The sequence below is a fragment of the Somniosus microcephalus genome, chromosome 11 (assembly GCF_052327205.1).
Source record: "Somniosus microcephalus isolate GS21.2 chromosome 11, FLI_Smic_1.0, whole genome shotgun sequence".
In the NCBI taxonomy this organism is placed as follows: domain Eukaryota; kingdom Metazoa; phylum Chordata; class Chondrichthyes; order Squaliformes; family Somniosidae; genus Somniosus; species Somniosus microcephalus.
This window is the reverse complement of record NC_140997.1, coordinates 20,055,047-20,075,930: the sequence shown is the minus strand read 5'-3', so window position 1 is coordinate 20,075,930 and position 20,884 is coordinate 20,055,047. Positions and strand designations below refer to the sequence as shown.

Genomic DNA, 20,884 nt, shown 5'->3' with positions numbered 1-20,884 from the left:
GCCGGCTTTGTGCGGAATTAAAACCTCAGTTCTTCCGCCCCTCAGATGGTATACTCATACATGCAACCCAACCGATGCAACGACTTAGCATCGATTTTAAGGGCCCAGTGCCCTCTTCAACTCGGAACACATATTTGCTCACCATGATCGACGAATATTCACATTTTCCGTTTGCCTTCCCCTGCTCCAATATGCTGGCGTCCACAGTAATCTGCTGCCTTGAGCAGGTATTTTCTCTCTGTGGCATGCCGGCTTATATTCACTCAGATCGGGGTCCATCCTTTATGTCGAGGGAACTCAAGGACTACCTCTCAGAACGGGGAATTGCTACAAGCAAAACAACACCATACCATCCCATCGGAAATGGGCAGGTAGAGAGGTATAACGGTATCATCTGGAATTCCGTACGTCTCGCTTTAAGATCTCGGGGCCTACCAGACCAGCAATGGGAAACAGTGCTTCCGGATGCATTGCACTCTATACGGTCCCTGCTTTCTACAGCCACAAATACTACACCTCATGAGCGGTTCTTTGGATTCCAGCGTCGCTCATCTCATGGGACATCACTCCCGTCATGGCTAACTACTCCTGGACCTGTATTACTCCGAAGATACGTTCGGACGTCTAAAAATGACCCTCTTGTAGACGAGGTCGAACTAACCGATGCCAACCCCACCTATGCAAACATACGATATTCCGACGGCCGAGAATCTACCGTATCATTACGGGATCTGGCTCCCTGCCCACCAGGACCTAGTGGGACATCGGGTGATGGCATTTCACCAGGAAACTCTTGGGACCTATCGGGTACCCCTCTCCAGGATCCTGATCGGACACCAACTAGCTTGGTGCCGGTAGAACCTCATGCTCAAGGTTGCGACCCTCCCAGTACCGCGCATGAAAGTACTGATCCGCCACAGACCAGCTCTGCACCTCCCTCTGAACAGAGGCAGTCCGACTTTGAACCTATTGGGGCTCGTACTCGAAGCCATGATCTCCCCGACCCTTCACAGGGCAATCCAGGCCACACAGACTCTGACCAATGGCCAACCGCATGTAAGCGGACCAGCGACCCTCTACGACGGGAATCCAAACGGGTGCGACTCTTCCTTGTTCGGCGGCTGCGGACCAAAAGGTAGACCACAGCCTCCTAATCCTGCAGGAGGGAAGAATGTGATAAAAATGATAACTTCCGGGAAGTTATGTCATCACTTCCCGTGAACTATGAACTATGAACTGTGTACATACCTCACTTCCTGTCATATGTCACTTCCTGTTGGGCTGGTATAAATACTGGTCTGTTCAGTATTGTAAGAGGCTTCTACCAGAGGCATGGTAAAGACCTCTCTTGTGTATATAGTGTGTTTATAAGTTACTTAAAGCTTACTTTAAAGTTACTTGATGGTAAGTCTCCTTTTTCTTACATCACAGACTGTTCGCAACCTTGGTGCCATATTTGACCCCGAGATGAGCTTCCGACCACATATCCACGCCATCACTAACGCTGCCTATTTCCACCTTCGTAACATCGCCCGAATCTGCCCTGCCTCAGCTCATCGGCTGTTGAAACCCTCATCCATGCCTTTGTTACCTCTAGACTTGACGATTCCAATGGACTCTCGGCCAGCCTCCCATCTTCCAGCCCCATAAACTTGAGGTCATCCAAAACTCTGCCCGTGTCCTAACTTGCACAAAGTCCTGCTCACCCATCACCCCTGTGCTAGCTGACCTTCACTGGCTCCTGGTTAAGCAACGCCTTGATTTTAAAATTCTCATCCTTGTTTTCAAATCCCTCCATGGTCTTGCCGCATCCTACCTCTGTAATCTCCTCCAGCCCTACAACCCTCCGCGATCTCTGCACTCCTCCAATTCTGGCCTCAAGCATCCCTGCATTTAACCTTTCCACCATTGGCAGCCGTGCCTTCAGCTGCCAAGACCCTAAGCCCTGGAATTCCCTCCCTAAACCTTTCTGCCTCTCTTTTCTCCTTTAAGATGCTCCTTAAAACCTAACTCTTTGACCAAGCTTTTGATCATCTGCCCTAATATCTCCTTATGTGGCGCGATGTCAAATTTTGTTTGATAACGCTCCTGTGAAGCGCCTTGGGGGATGTCTTACTATGTTAAAGGCGCTATATAAATACAAGTTATTGTTGCTAAGACACAAAGAAATCTCAGCTCTTCATTATGATCACAACTGATGCGAAGGGATGCTACTGATAATGACACATGCCCACTCCAAAGTTTTACAGCTCTGTAAATAATTTACTTACTCAGTGCTGTGTGATGATCATGGACTGCTGTTTATTTGGTGCTGAATTTTAAACAGCTGAACTGCTGGGAGGCTGTTGAAAGAATTAAGCTGGTCCACCTGCCACTCGCTGACATTTTCTCCCAGTGGGATCCTTCTGTGACACAACAGCTCCATCAGGGCTAATTAGCTCATACCTTGGGGGAAAGTGCTTCTTACATTTAGAACATAAAGACGCCAGGAGGATTTAAAAATCAGGGGGGAAAAAACAAACAGAAGTAAAAGAGAAGGAAAGTAACTATGATTTTGTTTTTTCTTAACATCAAATCTTTCAGTCAGTAAGAATGATGAGACGGTCTCTTTAAGAGCACCCCCTCTGCTTGAATACTGTTGCAAAATCAAGTGAATAAATATTTGATAGCAGGAACTGTACTCATCCTTCCTGTACCAAATAAATTATGTATCTTTTTGACACTTATAGATAATTTTAGAAAATATATACAACATTTAACAGAAATAGGTAATGAGTGCTGTTTGTAAAGTCACAGTGGAAAATCTGATGCCACCGTAAATGAAAACACAAATGCTACTTTTTACATAATTTATGTGTGTGATAAAATTATCATAGCTTCCCTAATAAATGAAATATATTCCTTAATGATATAATCCCATCCATTTTCATGCCTCCCTGCACAATCTGCTAGTTTAAAAGATAGATAACCTGCAATCAGACATCTTGAGCTGGCTGCTAGGCCAGGGTTATTCCATATAGCAGTGGTTTTCAAACTTTTCTGTGAGAGGAAATATTGACACACTTCCCAGGATTCCCGTCCTGATTGCTGAAAGATATTGTCAGCCACCCAAAGCAAAAACAGTGCTGTCGTTGCAGAAAATTATGTTTTATTAGCATACATGCCAGTAACTCAAGAAAATGCTGGTGCCATGGTTAAGATCAGGCACTCACCATCTGAGAAAGCTGGGGTTCACCTCAGAGCTTATAACTCCGTGGCAGGTGTACTGCAACACCAACATGATAATCCACCTCTTTTTAATGTAATTTTGAAAGCTACAGAATTTAAATATGAACGCAATCGCATCTGACCCAACGAGAGAATACAACAAATGCACATTTTATCACTTGTCACCGTGCCCGAGAGTGTTAATTAGTGAGAAGCTACAGCACTTCTTTTGTGAGCTAAAATGATGTATGTGAGAATAATGCAGATTTTCTGAATATTTCATGTGAATCTTGTATATGTACCAATGGCTTTTAAAATAAAGTAAATCTAATTTAAAATAATTATAATTCTTTTCTAATTAAAAATGCATCTTTAATGGGAAACAACTGCTGAACATTTCTACTTCATTAGTTTAAAAGTTGATTTGTGTAAATAAATAATTAACAAGGATTTATAAATACAAATTTCAATTATTAATGTACAACTGCTAAGCATAATTGTTTTAACAGAATGTAATTGAACTAAAATTAGTTACTAAAATGATTTAGGAGAGTTTTGGATAGTTGAGTACTCTGTACAACAATGTTTATCATTACACGCACTAACTTTATGGGCCCTGACATTCCGCAGGGGTTCTTCCAGTCTGCTGTCGTAACTGGACAAGTTGAAAAAACTTTTAAAAACACAATATGGGATCCTTAGCTTTATAAATAGAGGACAAAAGCAAGGACGTTCTGCTAAACCTTTATAAATCACTGGTTAGGCCTCAGCCAGAGTATTGTGGCTAATTCTGGGCACTACACTTTGGGAAGAATGTCAAGGCCATGGAGAGGGTGCAGAGGAGATTTACCAGAATGATACCAGGGATGAGGCACTTCAGTTATGTGGAGAGACTAGCGAAGCTGGGATTGCTCTCCACAGAACAGAGAAGGTTAAAAGGAGATTTAATAAAGCAGTTCAAAATTATGAAGAGTTTTTAGAGTAAATAAGGAGAAACTGTTTCCACAGGCAGGAAGGTTGGTAATCAGAGGGCACAGATTTAAGATAAATAGCAAAAGAACCAGAGGAGAGATGCGGAGAACTTTTTTTTATGCAGCGAGTTGTTATGATCTGGATTCGCTGCCTGAAAGGGTGGTGGAAGTAGATTCAATAGTAACTTTCAAAAGGGAATTGGAGATATACTTGAAAAAGAAAAATTTACAGGGCTATGGGGAAAGAACAGGGAAGTGGGACTAATTGGATAGCTCTATCAAAGAGCCGGTCACAGGCACGATGAGCCGAATGGCCTCCTTCTGTATGATTGTATAATGGTGGGAGACTGGTGGAACCCCTACAGAAAAAGCATAAACGGCTGTTTTCAACCAATTACGCTGTTTTTCTGGGGGTTCCGCCTGCCTCCTACTGGAGTTCCAAGTTTGCAGACGACACAAAGCTGGGTGGGCGTGTGTGCTGTGAGGAGGATGCCGAGAAACTCCAGTATGATTTGGACAGGTTGGGTGATTGGGCAGAAGCATGGCAGATGCAATATAATGTGGATAAATGCGAGGTTATCCACTTTGGTGTCCAAAACAGGAAGGCAGATTATTATCTGAATGGCAATAGATTGGGAGAAGGGGAAGTGCAACGAGACCTGGGCGTCCTTGTGCACCAGTCGCTGAAGGTAAGCATGCAGGTGTAGCAGGCGGTTAAGAAGGCAAATGGTATGTTGGCCTTCATAGCGAGAGGGTTCGAGTACAGGAACAAGGATGTCTTGCTGCAGTTGTACAGGGCCTTGGTGTGACCACACCTTGAGTATTGTGTGCAGTTTTGGTCACCTTATCTGAGGAAGGACGTTCTTGCCATGGAGGGTGCAGCGAAGATTCACCAGACTGATACCTGGGATGGCAGGAATGACGTATGAGGAGAGATTGGGTCGATTGGGCTTATACTCGCTGGAGTTTAGAAGAATGAGAGGGGATCTCATTGAAACTTATCAAATTCTAACAGGACTAGACAGACTAGATGCATCTCATTGAATGGCGGAGCAGGCTCGAAGGGCCGAATGGCCTACACCTGCTCCTATCTTCTATGATTCTATGACCAGTAGAACCCCCCACAGAAATTCAGAACCATGCTGTTTAAACTTGTCTGATACATGACTGTTATCAGTTGATAAAACCAGTTGCAGGATGAAAATATAAAGAAGACAACAGAAAAAGTACACTTTTGGGGGGAAATATTGTAGCTGTAGAGTTATAAAAAAAAAGCATATGGGATCCTCAATTTTATAAAAAGGGGGACAGAGTACAAAAGCGAAGAGGTAATGCTAAACCTATATAAATCACTGGTTAAGCCACAGTTAGGATAATGGGCCAGAAATTCCAGAACGGGGCTTGCAGCGCGTGCAAGCCCCGTATTTGCACTTACCCCGCGCTCCTGCCGATCAGCTCCAGGGACGCCTGCACTTCCAGAAACTGAAACAAGAATCCCGGGCAGCGTATGACGTCACGCCGCCCAGGAGTGCAGCCAGCGCGGACCCAGGAGCGTGCAGTGTAAGTGAGACACGCCCCTTGAGGTCTCAGTTTCACTGGACACGCCCCCAATGTTTCTGTCAAGCTGCTTTGCTTTTTTACATGCAAAGCAGCAGTTTAAATAGGTTTTTGGAAGTTTTTTCAAGATTTTGGTAACTTTTATAAAATTTTTAAAATGTTTACATTATTTTGAGTAATCTGAAGTAGTTTTAAAGAGAATTAAAGCAATTTAAAGACTTTTAAAAGCCCTAAAAGAATTTTTTTAATTCCATTTATTTATTTAGCAATGTCGTCGTCATACGTGTCTTCACACTGTTCCCTTTGGGGAACTGTATGAAGTGGTGGAAGGATTTATGGCCGTGATTAACGCTCATTCCGTGACCGTAACCATCTTTGAACCAGCCATTAGGGCGGTTAGTCCTGTGGCGGGAGGGTTTTACGGGCTCCCACAAGCTATACAAGGAGGGGGGGCCACCCACACCCACGGACGCAAATATCCCACTGGATGTCAACCCAGAATTTAGAGCCGGAGCTCCGACTCCACTTGCCGGGACTGTCTGGAGCGGGGTTCGAAACCCTACCCTGATCTGGCCCAGCGGCAGGGATCCTACCGCTATGACAAACGCCCAATCCGATTAGCAACGTGAAATGGCAGCATAGGGCTCCAGTCACGGGGAGGGAAAAGGCGCAGGAAACGTATGGGTGTCACCTTTTGTGCGGAGTGGGCCTTTTGCGTAGCAGTAAGCATCCCCTCCGCTGGGCCAGAAGGAGTAGGGGGCAGATGCGAGGGGGCAAGTCGTGCAAGTGTTAAATTTTTTATTTTATTGACATGTAAAATGTTGGCCCAATAATTCCCTTCCAAATGCGCTAGTACGGTCGGGGTACTTACGCATCTGGCCGGATGAAATGCCGGTTTTCAGCATGCACAGTGCATGTGGGGAAAACCGGCATTTCCTGTCCTCTGAACGAAGGGGTTCAGAGGCAGAACGCGTGCGACTGCACATGCAGCGCGTGCGCAGTATAATTCGCCGCTTTCATTAATGCTTTCAGTGAGGTCCAGTCATTACAACTTACACATGAAAAAAGCATGGGTACAGTTGCTACAGAGGCTGTGGAGGAAGATATTTCTTATCGTGGAGCTTCTGAAAGTATGTATGTCTGTATATATTCCTTTGCGTGTTATGTATATATTCCTTTACTTATGTGTATGAATGTATTATTTAATTATGACTTTCAGAGAAAGTAACTTATTGGAAAATCATAATTAAAAACATACATTCATAGTAAAGGAATATAAAACATACATACATATACGTAAAGGAATATATGTGGACATACATACATAACTCATTCTCACATTCCATTCACACAGCCACAATTGCTCCTTCTACCTACCGTTCTGAAAACCCTTTAAAAAAAAAAAAAAATTTTAACTTTAAAACTTACTTAAAATTTCTTAAAATAACTTCCCTCCCTTTCCCAAACAAAAATATTGCATTTCAAAAGCTCCACGATAAAATATATCTTCCTCCGCAGCCAATGAACCACTTTACACTTGCTTTTTTTCAGTGTAACTTCTAAGGACTTAACCTCACGGATTTCATGAATGAAATCCACGAAGTTCACTGCGCAAGCGCTGCCTGTGCAGTCGCACACGCTCGAGGTCTGGAAATGCCGGCGTTCCCCGCATGCGCTGTTCATGCTGAACGCCAGCATTTCCAACGGCCAGAAGCGTGAGTAAGCCGACCGTACTCACGCTTCTGGCCTGGAATTTCTGGCCCACTGTGTTCAGTTTATGGCACCCTACTTCAGGAAGGATCTCACGGAGAATAGATTCACCTCTTGAGGATTTCATAGACGAGATGCTTCAGTTATGAGGAAAGACTAGAGAAACTCGGACTGGCAGCAGGCTGGAAATATTTTTGTGGGGCCAGGAGAAGCATTCTGATGCTGTTTAAGCCACTTCCTTGTTTTTCTAATCTCTCTCAGCTTTTAAATCAAATTGGATTAGCTCAACCAGTAACTGAAAACTCTATTCCTGATCACAGCCTAAGGAGCGATTAACTAATGTCCTGTTATATGTTAAGAGCATGTACAGAATTCAGACGGTCAGAATTCTGTATTTTCACCTGACCCGGAATAACTGACAGTGGAGAATGAGTTACAAGCCTTCACTTGATAAAAGAGGTTTAGATGGCATTCAGAATATATTCATCAGGCAAAAGCATATAAGTAGAAAATGATATTACAAAAAATACAGAACTTTTGGAATAAAAACATTAAGACAACAATGGGAGAGTTCATTCAACTACGGTACTTTCCATCAATTCTTTTTGATCAGCTGAGTGTCTCTGAACTAAGCTACTGAGAAATCCACACAAATAGTTTCTGTATCCTAGATGTGGAGTGTAAACTCTTTCCTTGAAAGAAAAACGCCTCACTTACCCAAGTCTAAACAGCTTAGGTGCAGACTAGACTGGCAAGAGCCAAGGTTTGAAGACTCCTCGGTCAGTATGTGTAGGGATGCTACTGCGATTTAATCAGCTAACACTGTACAACCTACAAACACGCCGCACTGGTAAGCTTCCTGCTGCTTGTTCAGGCAGGACAACCCTAACCATTTGGGCCCTGGCTCACGGAATTACCTGGGGCCAAGTGGGAAGTATCTCAGCTCCAGCTCCAGTTTACAGAAATATAGGCATTGACACTTGTCATCCTGATAACTGGGAGATGTAGAAAGAAACCATGCTCAACATCAATAGCAGTTCTAACACAATACTAAAACAAAAGGGTCTCCAGCCAAATGTTAACCCATCTTTTCCCTTTTCCAATGCTGAGAGTCTGTACATTTCTGGCATTTTTTTAATTTCAGGTTTTCTAGCACTCAGTTTTTTTTCTTTTTATCTCCAAAACAATGCAACCACATTTCAAGCTTTGATTGATGAAAGAAAAATGTGTTCGAATCACAGCATTTTTATTGCATGGAAAATACGTTAGGGACAAAAAACAATCTAATAAAAAATAGAACCAGCAAAATCTGAGCTTTCTTCGTGGTGGAATTTTTAAAACGACTCACAAAGAGCACATAAAATACCTGCCTCCACTATTGGTCTCTTTTTCCCCTTCCCCAATCCCTACCCATTCTTTTCTGTTAAAAGCTAACCCCTCCTGACAAGGAGTTTCTAAAAGCTTTTGTGCAATGCAACAAGAAGGTCTCCTGCAAAGCATCAACTTCCTTTGGTTTTGAGGTTATGCCTGGTTTGCTTTTAACATTCAGCTGACTTTTGTCAAAACCTTTCTGAAACCACGTCCTTTTTAAAATGAGCTTTGCGCAAAGAATGGCCTACAGGTGTTAAGTGGACAGATCAATTTCTTCGAATGTCACGAATGATGATGTGGGTTGCAGATTTAATCGTCAATGGCACTAAATGGGGCAAGCAATTATCCATAAAGGTGCTAAAATGGGAATTAACTCAGGTTTACACTAGGGACGGAAGCTAGTGACATGTACAACGAGCGATCAACGGAAATTGAATGAAGGCTCTAAAGTTAGCTGCATTTAAATCACTTGCTTTGACAATTTACTGACACATAGCATGTTAAAAATCTATTAGCAACCACATTCACTTCCACAGACTTGCAACATTTCACAGGTCCCTGCTGCAAATTAGTCTTGTACCTATGTCACATTTTCCTTCGTCGTCGTTTTTCAGCATTTTTGCTTCGACTAATCCTTTGAGATATTTCTAATATATTTCAAATGTAATTTTAAAAAAGAAATAAATTTTACTTGTCCATTTTACCTTGATTGTTTACCAGCCACTCAGATTCTCTCAAATGTGAGGGCGTGGTGGACGGACGGATGTGATCTGTGTTCTGATTGGGCACCGAGAGGTGCACTCAGCAGGGCAATTTAATCTGTGCTCATTTACTGAGATGAATTGCCTCTTTTTAACACAAAGCTACAATCTGGTGCCTAGAGAGGTGACAGAATTGACCTTAGGTGTGACAGGCATAGCCTTGAGACTCACGTTTGGGTAGTACCTAAATAATATATTCCCTCATTGCATCATGTTCATAAATGGACCATCCTTCAGTCAGAAAATGACATCAAATCAGCTTGCTACCAGTAAATAGTTGTTGAATACTCCCTAATGGTGTAGAATGTTTATCCAGTGAGTAGTTACGTCATATAGACCAGTAAGATCCCAGGTGCAATTTCTAGTCCGTACTCTGATTTAGTTGATCTCAGCCAGAGAGGCGCTACAATTGGCGCCAGTTACCCTGTCTTACAGAGGGGAACATTGGTTGGGGTTCCCACTCCAGATTGCGATCTCTGCTGGAAAGTGAGCATGTGTGGGCATTGGGTGAGGACAGGATTGAGCTTGGCTGTGGTGTCCATGTGGGTGAACAGCCTGCTAACATTCACTATCAGGGTTCACTCATGAATAACAGCCACTTGGCAGAATACTGGAGAACTGCCAGCAACGATGGAATTGTGCCCCAACAAGGTGTTAAGACCTTCAGGAAGGCAATGAAGAAAACTGCTGAGGTTCTTTTTAAGAAAATAGATTTGTTAATCCCAAATTAATTTTCATACTTATTTCTAGGTACTTACTCCACACAGTGAGATTGACTGATGCATTCACTGCTCCCTTGGAATTCACTGCAAAGCAGGTATATGTTGCTGCATCTTGAACACGGACCGGTTTTATCAGCAGCCCACCTGATTCCAGAAGCGCAAACCGTGGAATTTGTACTGAACCACTCGCTAAAATCTTATTGCCTGTAACAAAAAGAAACCAGTCAGTAAACACGGACATACATGGATGGACAGCTCCCAGCAGTATACAGGTACAGCAATGTAGACAACGTACAAGTTACTATAGAACGAAAGGAAGGGTGAGAGAAAAGACAGCAAAAGACAACTTGTATTTACATAGAGCCTTTAACGTAGTAAAACGACCCAAGGCGCTTCACAGAAGTGTTATCAAACAAAGTTTGACACCGAGCCATATAATGAGATATTAGTGCAGATGAGGTAGGTTTTAAAGAGGCAGAGAGGTTTAGGGATGGAAATCTAGTGCTTAGGACCTTGGCAGCTGAAGCCATAGCCGCCAATGGTGGAGCGATTAAAATCAGGGATGCTCAAGAGGCCAGAATTGGAGGAGCGCAGATATCTCGGAGGGCTGTAGGGCTGGAGAAGGTTACAGAGATAGGGAGGGTTGAGACCATGGAGAGATTTTAAAACAAGAATGAGAATTTTAAAATTGAGGCGTTGCTTAACCGGGAGCCAATGTAGGCCAGCGAGCACGGGGGTGATGGGTAAACAGGACTTGGGGCGATAAAGCACATTCTTTTCATGAGTTATAAAGATCTGGGTCTGTTTTTTTCAGTGCAATTCGCCCAAAATCGACAAAACTGACCACACCCCCAGATCAAATTAATCACCATTGCGCGTTTCCGCTAATTGCGCCCGTTTGTGTGCCTTTGAGGTGGCTCTTAAAATGAAGCTGCTTTTAATTTAGGCGCAAGGCCATTCTGCAAGTTTATTAATGTCCTCCTGTAACTTGTTGCAGTCCTCCTCAGTATTGACTATTCCCCCCAATTTGGAGACATCCGCAAATTTAGAAATTGTGTTTTTGATTCCTAAGTCTAAATCGTTAATGTAAATTGTGAATAGCAGTGGTCCCAGCACTTATCCTTGTGGAACACCACTACCCACCTTCTGCCACTATGAATAGCTACCCTTTACTCCTACTCTCTGCATTCTGTCCTGAAGCCAGCCAGCAATCCATTCTGCTACTTGTCCCCTGACACTCAATATTTTCAAGTGGAGACTGGATAGGCGCTTGAGGGAAATAAACTTGCTGGGATAGAGCGGGGAAATGGGACTGACTGGATTGCTCTACAGAGAGCCGGCATGGACGCAACGGGCTGAATGGCCTCCTTCTGTGCCGTTATGACACTATGGGCAGGATTTTCATTGGGCCGTGGAGGCGGGATTGGAGGCGTGTGGGGGGTTAAAATCCCGAAATCGGGGGGGGCACAAACCCATCCTGCCCCCAACCTGCCTCCATGCCAGTTTCAAAGGAGGCGGGTACCCGACCCGCACTGGGACCTGCTTCCCCGAGGTGGGAAGGCGATTAGTGCCAATTAACTGCCTGTTAACAGGCAGTTTTTAGCCTAATCCCTATTTTCATTGGTGAAATGTGGGATTCCCGACGGCTCCAAACCACGGCAAGTTAGCGAGGTGGGCCGTCGGGATGAAGGGCTTGGAGGGTTCGAGGTGTCCGGTGTTCAGGTGAGTGATGGGTGCATGAGTGAAGAGGTAAGTGTGTTTGGTGTGTTTAAAGTGTTTAAAGAAGTTTTACTTACCTTTACAGCCTTCCTTCCTTCAGGTCTCGGGAGTCCCTCATCTCACCAGCACAGAAAGCAGAATGGCCGCGAGCTGTCAAAAATTGCAGCATGCAGCTTTCTGTTCCGGGGGAGATCTCTAAATCATCCTGAGAGGAAGGAATTAACTTAGAGTACAGATTGTCAGTGTTTGATAGCTTCAAACAGCTGTGAAACGCTGATATTTCATCTGTCAAAAGGTCTTGACAGATGAAATATCAATCTGTGACGTCACCTGTTGCCGGGTGGCCCTTAATTGGCCTGCTGAGCCCGCTGGGCGGGCTCAACAAGGTCAATCAAGTCAAAATCGTGTGTGTTGGCTAGAACTCGATGGAGGCGGGACGACAACCCCGAAAGTTGTCGTACCGCCTCCTACCCGCCTCCTCAATGAAAATCCAGCCCTATGACTCCGCATTCTCTGACCTTGTTCATCAGTCTATTATGGGGTACCTTATCGAAGGCCTTTTGAAAATAACAATGCAGTTGGTCAGGGCACAGAATTGAACCCGCGACCGTGGCGTTATTAGCACCACTCTCTAACCATCTGAGCTAACGGCCCAGCGATGGTGGACTAGACTCATTTTTTGTGATAAACCCATTTCAGCTGTTGTAATAAAACTGCACCATATATCTAGGAATATTTTTAATGCAATTTTTTTTTAAATTCAGTTTTAAAATGCTGCCCAATTGCACTGGTTCATGGGCGATTTTGTGTTTGGTGATATGCAAATGAGTTTAAGTGGAAACTTGAGCAAAATAATCACTTCTGAAAACTAGCGCAATTTTGAGTGCAATTCCCGCCCGGACTGCCAATTACGCCCAAATCGGAAATTCTACCCCCGATACTCTGCAGTTCTCCAACCTGCATTCATTTTTGTAAAATTTGAAGTATTAATAATTGATGTTTCTTATGCGAAGTGGTTGGTGCAGTGACGTAGAGCCCCTTTGATTGATGCATTGCAGATTCAAATCTCCCTTAAATGAGCTTTTCAGCAATGCTGCTAAGCGAGAAAGATGTTGAATGGAGTGGGGTATCCACCAGGTTAGTCGTGTGTGCTTCCAGCTCAAGAATGACGTTGGCAGTGTCCTGGAGGAAGGTTACCTACCCTGTCCTCTCAAATGTGCTTGGTTTGCAGTATTACATACATGCAGTAAAGGGAGCTCGTGATGTGAGGAAATCGGGGATAAAATGGTAATATGATAAATGCCCTGACGAAAGCTTCACATTTTGCTCTATAAAAATAATGATCAGATCAGAAGAACTGTTTGCAAGTCAAACTTCCACACACCTCCTTTCTTAGCTCCTGCTCCCTCAACCCTATTCCCACCAAACTGCTGATCACCCAACTTCCTTTTCTGGCTCCCATGTTAGCTGATATTGTTAACGGTTCTCTCTCCTCAGATACTGTCCTCCTCTCCCTCAAATCTGCTGTCATCACCCCTCTCCTCAAAAAACCAACCCTTGACCCCCCTCCGTCTTTGCAAACTATCGCCCCATCTCCAACCTCCCTTTCCTCTCCAAAGTCCTTGAACATGATGTCGCCTCCCAAATCCATGCCCATCTTTCCCGCAATTCCATGTTTGAATTCCTCCAATCAGATTTCTGCCCTTGCCACAGTACCGAAACAGCTCTCATCAAAGTCACAAATGACATCCTTTGTGACTGTGACAAAGTTAAACTATCCCTCCTCGTCCTTCTTGACTTGTCTGCAGCCTTTGACATGGTTGACCACTCCATCCTTCTTCAACGCCTCTCCACCATCGTCCAGCTGGATGGGACAGCACTCGCCTGGTTCCATTATTATCTATCTAATCGTAGCCAGAGAATCACCTTTTTAAAAATTCATTTATGGGATGTGGACGTCGCTGGCAAGGCCAGTATTTATTGCCCTTCCCTAAAAGGTGGTGGTGAACCGCCTTCTTAAACCACTGCAGTCCGTGTGGTGAAGGTACTCCCACAGTGCTGTTAGATAGGGAGTTCCAGGATTTTGACCCAGCGACAATGAAGGATCAGTGATATACTTCTAAGTCAGGATGGTGTGTGACTTGGAGGGGAACTTGGAGGTGGTGGTGGTCCCATGCACCTGCTGCCCTTGTCTTTCTAGGTGGAAGGGGTCACGGGTTTGGGGGGTGCTGCCGAAGAAGCCTTGGAGAGTTGCTGCAGTGCATCTTGTAGATGGTACACACTGCAGCCACGGTACGTTGATGGTGGACGGAGTGAATGTTTAAGGTGGTGGATGGGGTGTCAATCAAGCAGGCTGCTTTGTCCTGAATGGTGTCGAGCTTCTTGAGTGTTGTTGGAGCTGCACTCATCCAGGTAAGAGGATAGTATTCCATCACACTCCTTACTTGTACCTTGTAGATGGTGGAAAGGCTTTGGGGAGTCAGGAGGTGAGACACTCGCCGCAGAATACCTAGCCTCTGACCTGCTTTTATTGCCCCAGTATTTATGTGGCTGGTCCAGTTAAGTTTCTGGTCAATGGTGACCCCCAGGATGTTGATGGTGGGGGATTCGGTGATGGTAATGCCATTGAATGTCAAGGGGCGGTGGTTAGACTCTCGCTTGTTGGAGATAGTCATTGCCTGGCACTTGTGTGGCGCGAATGTTACCTGCCACTTATCAGCCCAAGCCTGAACGTCGTCCAGGTATTGCGGCCATGGACTGCTTCATTATCTGAGGAGTTGTGAATGGCGCCGAACATTGTGCAGTCATCAACGAACATCCCCATTTCTGACCTTATGATGGAGGGAAGGTCATTGATGAAGCAGCTGAAGATGGTTGGGCCTAGGACACTGCCCTGAGGAACTCCTGCATCGATGTCCTGGGGCTGTGATGATTGACCTTCAACCACCACAACCATCTTCCTTTGTGCTAGGTATGACTCCAGCCAGTGGAGTGTTTCCCCCCCCGATTCCCATTGACTTCAGTTTTACTAGGGCTCCTTGATGCCACACTCGGTCAAATGCTGCCTTGATGTCAAGAGCAGTCACTCTCACATCACCTCTGGAATTCAGCTCCTTTGTCCATGTTTAGACCAAAGCTGTAATGAGGTTGGAAGCCGAGTGGCCTTGGCGGAACCCAAACTGGGCACCAGTGAGCAGGTTACCTGCAACAGCTTCTCGTCCTGCTCCCGCATCGTTACCTCTGGTGTCCCCCAAGGATCTATCCTTGGCCCCCTCCCATTCCTCATCTACATGTTGCCCCTTGGCGACATCATCCGAAAACACAGCGTAAGTTTCCACATGTACGCTGACAACACCCAGCTCTACCTCACTACCTCTTCTCTCGACCCCTCCACTGTCTCTAAATTGTCACACTGCTTGTCTGACATCCAGTTCTGGATGAGCAGAAATTTTCTCCAATTAAATATTGGGAAGACCGAAGCCATTGTTTTTGGTCCCCGCCACAAACTCCTTTCCCTAGCCACTGACTCCATCCCTCCCCCAAACATCTGTCTGAGGCTGAACCCCACTGTTTGCAACCTTGGTGTCATACTTGACCCTGAAATGAGCTTCAAACCACATGTCCGCAGCATAACAAAAACCGCCTATTTCCACCTGCGTAACATTGCCTGTCTCCGTCCTTGCCTTAGCTCATCCGCTGCTGAAACCCTCATCCATGCCTTTGTTACCTCTAGACTTGACTATTCAACACACTCCTGACTGGCCTCCCACATTCTACCCTACGTAAACTTGAGGTGATCCAAAACTCGGCTGCCCGTGTCCTAACTCGCACCAAGTCCCGTTCGCTCATCACCCCTGTGCTCGCTGACCTACGCTGGCACCCGGTTAAGCAACGCCTCGATTTCAAAATTCTCATCCTTATTTTCAAATCCCTCCATGGTCTCGCCGCTCCCTATCTCTGTAATCTCCTTCAGCCCCACAACCCCCACCGAGATATCTGCGCTCCTCTAATTCTGCCCTCCTGAGCATCCCTGATTATAATCGCTCAACCACTGGTGGCCGTGCCTTCCTTTGCCTAGGGCCTAAGCTCTGGAATTCCCACCCTAAACCTCTCCGCCTCGCTACCTCTCTTTCCTCCTTTAAGACGCTCCTTAAAACCCACCTCTTTGACCAAGCTTTTGGTCACCTGCCCTAATTTCCCCTTAGTTGGCTCGGTGTCAAATTTTTTGTCTTATAATACTGCTGTGAAGTGCCTTGGGGCATTTTACTACGTTAAAAGCGCTATATAAATACAAGTTGTTGTTGTTGCCAATAGTCTTTACATTTAAAAAAAAGTATGAACTTCTTTGAGAGAAGAAATAGTTGTCTGGCTGGAGGGTAATTTATATTTTCCTCATTATAACTGGGAAAGACTGGTGTTAAAAGAATGCAAAATTTGTACTTATAGTCATTTCTGCTCAAAGCATGAAGTAATTCTGCAGCTCCGAGTTTCTTGTCAATTATCACTAGTTCTGGTGGGGCTAGGGATTGGCTCTAAGGGGGAGAAATTGGGTGCCTTTGTACCTCCCATTAGCGCCCCCGGGAGGCGTGCATTGGGTGGCCGGCCGCTTCACGGGCAATGATTACAGGTGAGGTGGCCAAGGTAAAAAAAAACATACCTTTCTTGTTCCAGTTTTTTTTGCGGGTTCTTGCCCGCAATCGATCAGCCCAGCACTCTGCTTGAGTGCCGGGCTGATCACATGGGATCACGGCTGCCTTGGTTGTTCAGGTAGGTACTTTTTATATTGCAGAGCCTGCAGCGATGGCCCTTCCCTTTAAGGGAGGGAAGGAGCCTTTGAACGCGGCAGCACTGCACGGTCCAGTGTGCAGCGCTGCTGAAGTCTCCGCCCCGCCTGCTGCCGACTGCGCTCCAAGAAGGAAGTGGAGCTTGATTTAGCGCTTCACTTCCTTCCTGGAGCGCAAAGCTTAATTTTTTTTTAAGTTTAGAAACAATTGTGCTGGGTGCTAATTTTCTCAACTTTTAAAAGTTAGCGCCCCAAACGGTGCTATAATGAATTTCTCCCCCAAGACTTTAAACATACTTTTTGAAGAAAGAACCTTCATTATAGGACTGCAATATTCATAAACAGAGACCAATTTAATTTTTGAAACAGACAGTTTGACCACTAGGGCTGGATAGAAGAATTTTCTTGATTGCTGTTGGCAGTGCACGGAAAAGCAATTCTAATATTGATATTATTTCATTTGTGATAAAGTGAAAAGTGAAAGCAAATTGTTTCAATTTTCCCCAAAGTAATGTTTTATAATATTTGCCTGTCTTCCACGTAATGCCGGGCTTTGGTGCTCCTGAAACTTCACAATGCAAAACTGCAGCCGCTCCATCTGTTACTGCAGTATCTGATGGAGCTCTGACGAAGGATGGTGCAATGTCTGAAAAATACATCAACAAAAAGAGAATAATGACTTTTAGAATTTCTACTTTGGGCAGGATAAATAAATCTAAGCCATTTTAATATGAAATCCTTTTTCTCACATCCCTTTGAATTATCACAATCATAGACAAGCTTCCTTCCCTTCCAAATTGACTGTGTGTGTCAGCAATTTGTGTATTACTGTACCACAAAGAACATAATTAGGCACCTTAGATTGTCTTATCACAAAATTCATCTGTTAGAAGGTCTCATGTATAGAAGATTACTGATCATTTCTGGCTAAGCCCTTAGTCTTGTTGGCAGCTATAATTATGCATTCAAAAAAAGCAAAGCATATCCTTAAAAGAAACTACCCTTTCTCAGTTAATACGACTTAGACAACAAGCTTACTTGGTTGATACGGTTAAGGAGTTGTGGATAATATCAAGAATATCTCACTGACTGTGGCAAGCAACAGTCTGCTGCACAAGTGAGCATTCACCCATTAACAGCAATAACTTCCATCAGTCTGCACTCTCATAATATTTGTCCTTTTCTTAGTAACTAGTAACTTAGTAACAACAAAGCTATTCATTCATACAGGCATCATTTCACATTTTGGGTTATGCCTGATCTATCTTTTGGGTAGAGAAACAATACAATCAGAATTCGAAAATACGGACAACTCAAAAACAACAATTACTTATATACTTTACTAGTGTTGTGGATTCTATTTTATAAATTTATTTGGCTAGTTCTGTCTTCTCCGCTACCTCCTCAACCCTTCCCTTTCATTCCTCTAATCAACGGAGCTCACTTCCTACTACCTACAGCTTTTCTCCATTACCTTACTCAGTTTTAATCAAACTGATCTGCTTCATTAAGCCTACTAGTTGCGCCATCAACACCCTTCTAATCCAGTTCCTTACTACTCACGTTCCTCTTCTCGGTCCCATGCTTGCCAACATCAGCAACCTATTCTTTGGCATCATCGCCATCCCTTTCAAAACCATTATCCCATTATTAAAAAAGCTTACTTTTGACCCCTCAAATTATCATTGTCTCTAGCCAGCCTTTTCTTTACATGGTCTTTGAACGTGACATCACCACTGAATTTCATGCTAATTTTTCTCACCATTCCCTGTTTGAGTCCCTCTAAATCCAATTTACAACTTGCTCGCAACCCCAAGATCGCCTTGGTCATAGTCACTGACATCTTGCATGAATGTGACCATGGCTTGCTATCCCTCTCTTTTCCTCCTTAATACTGCCTTCGACATTTTTGACCACTCCATTCTGCTCTACTGCCTCTCTTCTCTCGTCTCTCTGTCCTAAATCCTAATGCAATTACGATATCTGCTCAAGAAGTTTCTCAACTTGTGTCACGTGGTCACATTTATGTGGCCCATAGCTCCATCCATGGTGACCTCCTATTTGTCATTTACATGCCACCCCTTAGTAGCATCATCAGAAAATGCGAGTTCAGCTTCAACATGTACGGTGGCACCCAACTCTAGTTCCCTGCCACCGCCATTGATTCCAAAATTGTTGCTATATTATTTATCTATCAGCAAAAAATCCAGTATGAGCCAAAATTTTCTTCAGTTAATATCAACAAAGCTGAAGCCAGCTTTTTGGCTATTCCAGCACCTATTTGCCTCTGGAGCTGACTGCATCAAACTCCTCACTGCCCACGCAAGCTAAATCTGGTGGTGTGAAAACTCTTAATCCTGATTGACTCTGATGTGAGTTTTTTTTTAACCTCACAAGCAGTCCGTTGCCCAAATTCATTCCACCTTCGGAAAATTGTGCACTTACATCTCTACATCTTCCTGACCATTACTGATACCTTAATCCATGTCTTCTTAACCTCAAGGATTCATTTCTCAAAAGCCTCAACCTTTCAAACTTCAATTAATCTAGAACACTGTAGCTCGTGTCCTTTCTTGTACAAAATCCCTGCCAAGTTGACTATCTGTGCTCCAACAAATTGATTTTAAAATCCTCAATTTTATATCCTTCCATAGTCTCACTCCACCCATTCAGAGGGATCTTCACTAGCCACATGTCCCAGCTCCTCTGACTCTGGATGTATTGCTTGTCCTTTATTCCCTCTGCTCTGCTGTCACAGGCCGAGCTTTCAGTCACTAAGCCTTGTTCTTCGAAATGCTCACCCAAAACCACTTCATCTTATTCAATTCCTTCCTTCCTACCTTACAAAGCTTTTTACCACCCATTTCTTCACCTGTGCCTTCAGTCTCCCAGTCTATGTTCCCTATTTCAGCTTCATGTCTACCACTCTACCTTGTAAAGTGCTTTTACTTAAGGAGTGCTAGATAAATTTAAGCTGTTCATACCAAATGATGCAATATTAATGCGCTCCTTCAGATTTTTCATTTGGGATCTTTGCTTTTATAATCCTGCAGCTGCAATAACTTGAAGCAACAGACACACACAAAGTGGAAGGAATCTTGGAGCAAATTGTCTTATTCATTTGCAGAAATTGCAATACATTTGGCTATAAATTAAGTACAACCAGATAAAGATCATATTTGTTATTGCTAAATTTTAAATAGAGGTTTGTTAGTGCTTCAAAAATATAATCACATATACTTTCCCAAACTATAGTTTTGGAAAACTTGGTTTTTGATTGTTTAAACATTGCTGGAATGTAAACCAAAACTATAAAAATGTCGAAGCAGCTCCAGCTGTGTTTGCCCCCAAGTAAGGGATAATGATTCTGTCAGTGGATTTGAGGAATTCTGAAGTGCATGTACTGAGGGAAATGCTACACATGGACACATTTATTTCTTGAGATTTGAAGGACTTAATTCAGCTTCTGATAAATAAATGAACATACATTATTACAAATGTAATTTTGTTAAAATAATGTGGAATGTCATAACTTTAACTAAGCCTCACACATATGGAACAGCTCTCTGTTTATAGCACACTCTGAAGCAATTCAAACTGTATATTATTTTTGGACATAGGGTTACGGTACTATTACTGTGGTCCTGAAAGAGTTCAGTGCTATGTCTGAATCAGGAATTCCATACAACTAAATAAGGAGGGATGCAATTTGGAACACACAAGTAATGTGCATAGCTCAGGAATGTGTTTATCTGGAGTTAACTGTAAACTTATTCCACTATTCTAACTTTCCTTTGACCCTAACAGTTAAAGACAGGCTTGGATTCCCACCCAAGAGCAGTGAGAGCAGTTTGATACTTACTGGTAACAGTGAGATATGAAGGCGTTTGAATATCTCCTGCTTCATTTGTAGCAAAACACTGGAATATTCCTGAGTCTTCAGGGACCAGCCCCTGGATCTGCAGGATCCCGCTTACCATCTCCTTATACCTGCTATTGTTCAACATTATTACTGGAACTGAATCTTTGTACCACTCCAGACTAGGTAGAGGTATACCTGCGTATAATAAAGAGTTAAAACCA

The 20,884-nt window shown here is 43.8% G+C and overlaps 1 protein-coding gene across 2 annotated transcripts in view; it reads right to left on the bottom strand.

Moving 5' to 3' along the window:
• Positions 1 to 20,884, bottom strand: part of sdk1a (sidekick cell adhesion molecule 1a) — an 897,759-nt gene that overhangs the window by 289,005 nt on the left and 587,870 nt on the right. For both annotated transcript variants that reach the window (XM_086000285.1, XM_086000286.1), the window contains 3 exons: positions 20,664 to 20,858; positions 17,331 to 17,447; positions 10,336 to 10,503 (listed from right to left, as the gene is read on the bottom strand). In XM_086000285.1, the coding sequence (XP_085856411.1) occupies positions 10,336 to 10,503; positions 17,331 to 17,447; positions 20,664 to 20,858 (480 nt within the window). The remainder of the gene's footprint in view (positions 1 to 10,335; positions 10,504 to 17,330; positions 17,448 to 20,663; positions 20,859 to 20,884) is intronic.